Source organism: Nicotiana tabacum, chromosome 1 (assembly GCF_000715075.1).
Source record: "Nicotiana tabacum cultivar K326 chromosome 1, ASM71507v2, whole genome shotgun sequence".
NCBI classification, from domain to species: Eukaryota; Viridiplantae; Streptophyta; class Magnoliopsida; order Solanales; family Solanaceae; genus Nicotiana; species Nicotiana tabacum.
The window spans coordinates 121,757,050-121,764,903 of record NC_134080.1 but is presented as its reverse complement, the minus strand read 5'-3'; the positions used below and the strand labels follow the sequence as shown (position 1 = coordinate 121,764,903).

The 7,854-nt window shown below is 36.6% G+C and overlaps 1 protein-coding gene across 1 annotated transcript; it reads right to left on the bottom strand.

Annotated features, from left to right (window-relative positions):
• Positions 1-2,973: 2,973 nt before the first annotated feature.
• Positions 2,974-3,795, bottom strand: LOC142163784 (uncharacterized). The gene has a single exon (XM_075220922.1). It carries the CDS (start codon positions 3,793-3,795, stop codon positions 2,974-2,976), a length of 822 nt encoding a protein of 273 aa, XP_075077023.1.
• Positions 3,796-7,854: the final 4,059 nt, after the last annotated feature.

Here is a 7,854-nt window from a genome sequence, read left to right as displayed (position 1 = left end):
TCCAGTTGCCTTGATGATTTCGAAAATGACAACCAATACCAATATTTGTTTTGAGTGGAGGAGCAAGCTCCATCAATGTTAACCTTAAAAGTATGGAGGTTTGGGGGATGCCATTTTATATATAAAGGTATGAGAGAATGATTTCTTGATATGGGATTTGTAATATAATAAAATTCCGCAGCCTGTTGGAATATTAAAGGTATATGTAACTTGAGTTTACGATGTTCAATAGAGTTCTTATTTCGTGTAGTCCAAAGCTGCCATTATGCAAATGGTATGAGAGTGGTATATGGAATGTTATGAGGGGTAGAGAATGATTGTTTATGTATAAAGTTGTACAACCAAGTTATACTATCAGTATGTGATATAGGAGAATTGAGGTATGTATGAGACTTTAAGAACAGTCCAAAGTATAATGACATTAGGACATTCTAAAAAAAGATGGGTTAATATTTCAGGGGCTATATGACATTGTGGGCATAAGGATGAAATAAGGATGCCTAATCTAGTAAGATAAACAGCCGTGGTGAGTTTGTCATGACAGATTAACCATAAGAAGAAAGAAATTTTGGGTGGAATATGTAGTTTCCAAATCCACTTATAGGAATAGAGTGGATTTGAAGTTATTTGATTTAGGCAATTTATGAGAGCATTGTACATTGATTTCACAGAGAATATACCATTTGGTATAAGAGCCCAATATAGTTGGTTATACGTTGTGGGCACAATAGGCATATAAATATCTGTGATTGCAGATTGTAAATGAAAAAGTAACGTAAATGGTAATTTATCTAAGTGCCATTTATGATTATAATATTAATGAGAAACAAGTTTTGTGTCCTCGTATTGGGGAAGGAGTCCAGCTATGCAGTTACGAAGCAAAGAATTCTGATTGAGCCAGGGATCTTTCCGAATTTTTACATGTTGGCCAGTAGTTAGGTTCCATTTATACCCTAAACAACAGTAGGACCACCCTCTTATAACATTACGCCAAGTGAAGGATACTTTTTGTTTGATCAGTAGGGGTGGTCGGAAGTAGTTATGTAATAACACTTGAGCCCATAGTTGATTTGGATTTTGAAATAACCTCCATGCAAGACTTGCATGCAAAGCTTCATTTTTTGTACTAAGATTTTGTATATCTAAACCCCCTTGATCTAAAGGTTGTGTAATGGTAGACCACTTAATTAAATGTAACTTTTTCTTTTGAGGAGTGGTGCCCCAGAGAAAATTACGTTGATATCTATTAAGATATGAAAGAATATAACAAGGTAGTTTAATGTATTGCATAAAGCGATTAGGAAGGTGGTTTAAAGTTTAACAAATTAAAGTTGTCCTTCCTGCTTTTGATAAAAAAATTGTTTTCTAACCTGTCAATTTATTTTTGAAATTGTCAATTAAAAATTGGTAATCTCGTTTGGCAGGCTTTGTGATAAAAATAGGGAATCCTAAGTATTTCCCAAAACTTTTTCCCTCATTCAAGTGGAAAATTTATCGTATAGTAGTCCTTATATAAGAAGAACAATTTTTGGAAAAGAAAATTTTGGATTTCTCAAAATTAATAGTTTGTCCAGATTAATGTGTAAAGTGATTGATAGTGTTAACTATAGATGACATGAGTTAGCTGTAACTTTAGATGTCAAAATAATATCATCAGCAAAAAATAAATGGAATAATTGAGATCCCTGTTTACCAATTGAAATTGGTAGCCAAGCATTATAATCAACTGCTGTATTGATTTTCCTCGAAAGCATTTCTAAGCATAGAATAAACAGATAAGGTGATAAAGAGTCTCCTTGTCTAATACCTCTTGTGGGTGTAAAATAGTCTGTAGGGATGCCATTAATCAAAATAGTAGTATTAGTAGTTGTTATGCATGACATAATTAAGTTAGTGAAAGTGGGAGGGAAATTTAAGGTGAGTAAAGTATTATAAATAAACGACCATTCTAATTTATCAAAGGCTTTTTCAAGATCCAAGTTTAGAAGTATATTTAGATTGTTACCCTTCAATGGTTGGAATCCAGTAATGATTTCTTATACAATAATAGCATTATCATCTTCTCTCTTATTCTTCTGGAAACTAGATTGAGTTGGATGAACAATATTCCAGAACAGGTTTTAGTCTGTTAACAATAATTTTTGTAATAATCTTATAGATAGTATTGCAAAGACTAATAGGTCGAAATTGTGATATTGTGGATGCATTCTTATTTTTAGGAATTAAGTAAAGAAAGGTCGTATTAATATACGGATCAATTTGATGGTCCAAGAAAACTTTATGACAAAAATATTTGACGGGGTTACCTATGATATGTCAATATTTTTGATAAAATAATGGGTGAAGACCATCTGGTCCAAGAGCCTTCAGAGGTTTAAAAGAATGAATTGCATTGAGAATTTCATAGTCTTGCAATGGTGTTGTTAAACAAGACTGTTCATGTGGTGTTAATATATTAAAAGGCTGTAAAAAATTTCTTCTAGTAAAATTAGATTTTTGAGTTTTGAAAACATGTTGGTATTATTGTGTGATATTATCTTTAATGTGATGAGGGTCAGTGATCCAATTTCCTCCTTGATCTTGAAGCGCAGTTATACGATTATGTCTCCTACGATTTAGAGTACTAAGTTGGAAAAATTTTGTATTGGCATCACCATCATTTAACCAATTAATTCGTGATTTTAACTTCCAAAAATCTTCCTCAAGCTTTAAAATGTTATTAAATTCCACTGTTAATGAATATTCCAGGTTATGTAAAAAGGTACTAGTTGGATAATTGAGAGAAGATTGAATACCACCTAGACGGGCCAGTATCTTTTTTTATGCTTAAAAATATTACCAAAAGTTGATTTATTCCATTCCTGTATTGTTTCAATGAATTGATTAATAGCAGGTAGTAATTGTAAATTCTCTAGCCAAACTTGTTCAATTACTAATGAGAAGGAATGTGTGTAGTCCATATAGTTTCTAAGTCTAAAAAAAATTCCTAGGTAGTGGGCAGTGTTGTAGTTCTATTTTAATGGGGCAATCATCTGAATGAGTACGGAGAAGGTGTGTAACAAGTGCATCAGGGTATTGAGTGAGCCAATCATAATTAGCCATAATATGATCAATACGTTCAAGTATATTAAAACGATTATGCCTACCATTTGTCCAAGTATAACGACTGTCTTTGTAACCTAAGTCTGTTAAGTGACAATAGTTGATACAATCTAATAATTTGTTTGCTCTTGAATTATTAATAGATAAACCACCAAATTTGTCTTCTGCATGTAAGATCTCATTAAAATCACCCCCTAAAATAAATGGACTCGTATAGTTATCATATACACACATTAGATTTTTCCAAAAGGAAAGTCTATTTGCTAAATTAGAACTAGCATATACAACACTAAATAAAAACTTAAAGGGAAAAGGATGAACCTGAACATGGTAGTGGATTTCCTGTGTAGTGGTAGCCACCGGTTCCCTATTAAGCACATCAGAGAGCCATAATATAACAATTTCTCCAGATTGACCTATAGTAGCCACCTCAATCATACCAGTGAAATTAAAATCATCCTTCAATATTTGATGACTATAATAGTGAGTTTCCAACAAAACAACCAAGTAAGGGCGGTTGTAATCCAGTAAAGATCGAAACTTTCTTCTGAAATCAACTGATTGAGCACCCCTGCAATTCCAAAGGAAGTTCATATGGCTAGTGATTTGTTCAAGCAGTTGACTGCTCCTGGGATTCCTCTGATTTCCAGTGATCTCTCCTGGACGAAGACACAACGTGTGGAGTAGAAGCATGGCATACTTCCCCACCTCTAGGTTTGTTGTTGGCCTTAGTCAAAACGATATTGCCAGTAGATTTGGGGGGCACCTTGTGAAGATTTTTCTTTCGTACTCCTCCTTCTAGACAAAGACCTTGATGTCATCTAGACATGCATATATTGGATGTGTTTCTCTATTATAAATGACTGCTGCTTCTAGTTCTGCCTGAAATATCACATCTTGTTCGAGTGGATTGGGATGGTGTAGTGGTGAAGGAGGTGGTGATGGTGTTGGGGAAGGAGGTGTTACTAGTTCCAAGAGTGGTGTGTTTGGTTGTGGATCACAGTAAGGTTGAATCAAAGGGTTGGCAGGAGTGGGTGTGGGATAGAAAGGCATTTGAAGCAGATGTGGATGAAGATGAGTTGGATCCCAATATGTTGTTGGGAGATGGAGAGGATGGTATGGTGCAAGATAAGGTGCTTGCATCATTGACCATAGGTAACGTCCATAAATATCCGTCCCTAATTGCATGCCCTTCGCTACTATTTGTGCCGGTACCTCAGATGGTTGATGAGAATTATGACCTCCTAATGATTGACCTCCATGGTGAATGTTAGAGCATGATTCTGGAGGCCTGCCTCGAGCCAAGACGTTAGTAGTGTTGGTGAATAGGGGGGTTGAGCAGTGTAGATAATTTGTATTGGGCTCCATTATCAGATGTAAGGGAGGATAGGAGAAAGGAGTTTGATTGTACTGAAGACGATGAGTGTTCTGCCTAGTTGGGGTTTGTGGCCCGCGTAAATAATTGAGGTCGGATGGGAACATCTTCTAAATTGAGAGGAGTTGGGATTGGATTAATTGTAGTACTGTGATCCAGATTTGAATGAAGAACTATAGAGGGAATTATATCGATGGTAGATATGGGCGGTTGGAGTGACTGATTTGGAGATTGTGTGTTGGAGTGGTCTTTAGAATTGGAGAACTCATCATTACCTATTTGCATGGGAGCTACAGTAGGTTTACTCAATGGTGTTGGTATTCCGATAATCAAAGTAGGTGGTGGATGTTTGGATAGGTTGTGCAGGTGGTTTTCGTGAGGTGCTGAAGAAGGTGTGTTTGGGTATTGGGGCATGTCTTGCATGTGGGGTGGGGTAACATGTCTATTTGCATGGTTTGGATAGGGTTTGATTTTTGAGTGTTTTCTAATTGGGCCGAGTGGTTTTGTACTTGAGTGGAACTTGTTGGGTGTAATTGGCTCTTTTCACTAGGATTAGGTAATTGATTACCATTATCAAAGTCATTAGTTAATAGGTTAGCAAATTTATTATTATTTAAAAAAAAGAGGGGGGATGTGTTTGGATTAGAAGTAGAAGGATTAATATTAGTAATGGTTAGCTTAGTGAAAGGAAGAGCATTAGGGGTATTTAACCCATTTTTACCTGAATGGCGTGTATAATTAGTCTCCAAAGGTTGCACTGGTTGGAATTGATTTTTTGTGTAAGGGTTCCTTTTCATGAGTGATTTATTAGGAAATTGAACAATCTTCCATTCTTCAGTAGATGGCATTAAGGTATTTGAATTGTTAGGGTTAGTATTGGTTGTGTGCTCCTTGCTAGAGGTATCAGTAGGAGGATCAACTTGTAATTGATAAGTACAAACCCTTTAATTACCTTCATAAAGGATATTCTGCTTATGATTTCCAATGTATATGTGTGTCCGTAATGTTTGATCCAATGGTACCTCAACGCATAGCCTTGCATATCTTCCTCTTGTTGTTGAAGAGGTGCAAGTATCAATAGTTAATAATTTCCCAATTTTATGACCTAGTTTCTGAAGAATCTGAAAATCATAAAATTCAGTAGGTAATTCAGGTAATCAAAACCAAATAGCAGAGGAAGTGATTTTAGTTTTAGAAGCCATAAATTTGGTTCCCATTGACGAACGGATAGAAAATGATTTAGAATGAACCAAGGACCATCCTATAATGCCTGAGTCTTATTCTCCTCTTTTTGAAATTTAAGAAGGAAAAAATCTGACCCTAAGTTTGTGACAACCCAAAGGGTCATCACCAGTTTTCTCTCTTTTTCCATGCTTTCGAGGCCTTGAAAACCTCACCTTTAGTTGCCTCGACTTGCGTGCGCAGTCCGAGCACGTAGCCGGAAAAGCTTATGTGCTAAATTATGTGAAACTTGATAAATTGTGGCTTTAAAATGGTTAAAGTTGACTTTGGTAAACATTTTGGGTAAACGGACCCGGACCCATGATTACACGGCCTCGGAGGGTCCGTAGAAAAATATGGGACTTGGGCGTATGCCCGGAATCGAAATCCGAGGTCCCGAGCCCGAGAAATGAATTTTTAAAAGAAATTATTTTTCTGAAATTTATTTGGAAATTTGAAATGAAAATGAATTAGAAAGCATTGGTATCGGGTCTGTATTTTGGTTCCGGCGCCCGGTACAGGTCTTATATGTAGTTTAAGCGCTTTCTGTGAAATTTGGTTGAAATCGGACGTCATTTGACGTGTTTCGGACCTAAATATCTAAAGTTGAGAGTTCACGAAACTAGAATGAAAAATGATGATTTTGAGGTTTGATTCATTGATTTTGATGTTATTTTGGCGATTTGATCGCTCGAGTAAGTTCGTAGGATGTTATTGAGTTAGTGTGTGTGTTTGGTTAGGAGCCCCGAGGGCTTGGGAGTGTTTCGGAAGTGTTTCAGAGTGGTTTTGGCCTTAGAAAAGTTGCAGAAGTTTCAGTTCTGGTGTCCTGGTATCTAGTTCTATGCGATCACATAGGTAGCATTGCGATCGCATAGAGTAATCCTTTAGGTGCCCCACATTTGTTCTATGTGATCGCATAGATTCATCTGCGATCACATAGCTTAGCCAAATCCTTCAATGCGAACGCAACCTTTAATCCGCGGTCGCGTTTCATTAAGTCCAAACCTGGAATGCACAGCCTTTTCTTCTATGCGTTCACATCAGCCCTTCCGCGATCGCAATGACCAGCTTCCCCTTACCCTATGCGATCGCATTACCTTCTTCGCGATCGCATAGGGCATTTTTGCCCAGTGATTTTAAATACCCAAAACAGAACAATGACGAGATTTAGTCAATATTTCACACGAGTTCTTCTTCTCCACAGCTCTTGAGCGAATTTTTGAGCACTTCTTCACCAAAGGTTCTTGGGTAAGTAAATTCCCACTCATTTCCTTCATCTTCCTTCATTAATTAATGAGTTTCTAAACCTAAATCACGAAATCAAAGTAGAAATTAGGGGTTTTGGGTAGGGTTAGGTTTTTGGGAATTTTGAGTGATTCAACCTCAATTTGGGGTCGGATCTTAAAATAAATTATATATTTGAACTCGTGGAGTTATGGGTAATTGGGTTTTGGTCTGAGCCTCGTGTTTGGATCATGTGGGCCCGGGGTCGAATTTTGTATTTTTGGAAGAATGCTAGGAACTTCATATCTAAGATATGGGATTTTTTTTATCGAGTCTTTATTGATATTATTGAATTAATTATGCTTAGATATCGTTGTTTTGGAGTCGGATTATAAAAGAAAGGCGGTATTTGAGGGTTGATTGCTATTCTTTGGACCGAGGTAAGTGTTTGTTCTAACTTTGGCTTGAGGGAATAGGATTGGAGTGTTGTTTGCTATTTGCTAATTGTTGAGTACGATGTATAGGCATGGTGACGAGTATCTATACACCAGAGTCTAGCATGACCGTGAGTCTAATTTGTGTTTATTCGGATTTTGTGATACCTCTTCTTTGTTAAATTGATAAATTTCATATAATGTGAAGAGTTTAAGGAAGAATTATGATTTGTACATTCTTGGAGCATTGGCTCGAGTATATTATAAAGCGTAAAAGTATATGAAATGATTGAACTCCTTTGGAGCGTTGGCTCAGGTGGTAAAATGAGATAAGAGGTAAAAGTGAAACAAAGAGAAAGAATTATTGAATTGCTCCCTTGCCGGGATGCTTGTTGCTTTGTTGACTATCTCCCTTGCCGGGATGCTGAGATTGTTGATATTGTTACCTTGTTGGGTTCTTAACTGCTTACTTGTGCTCCCTTGCCGGGAGTTAGCTGT

Bases quoted from the DNA above. Each gene is read 5' to 3' on its own strand.
- LOC142163784 (XM_075220922.1), bottom strand. From the start codon at position 3,795: ATGCTTCTACTCCACACGTTGTGTCTTCGTCCAGGAGAGATCACTGGA.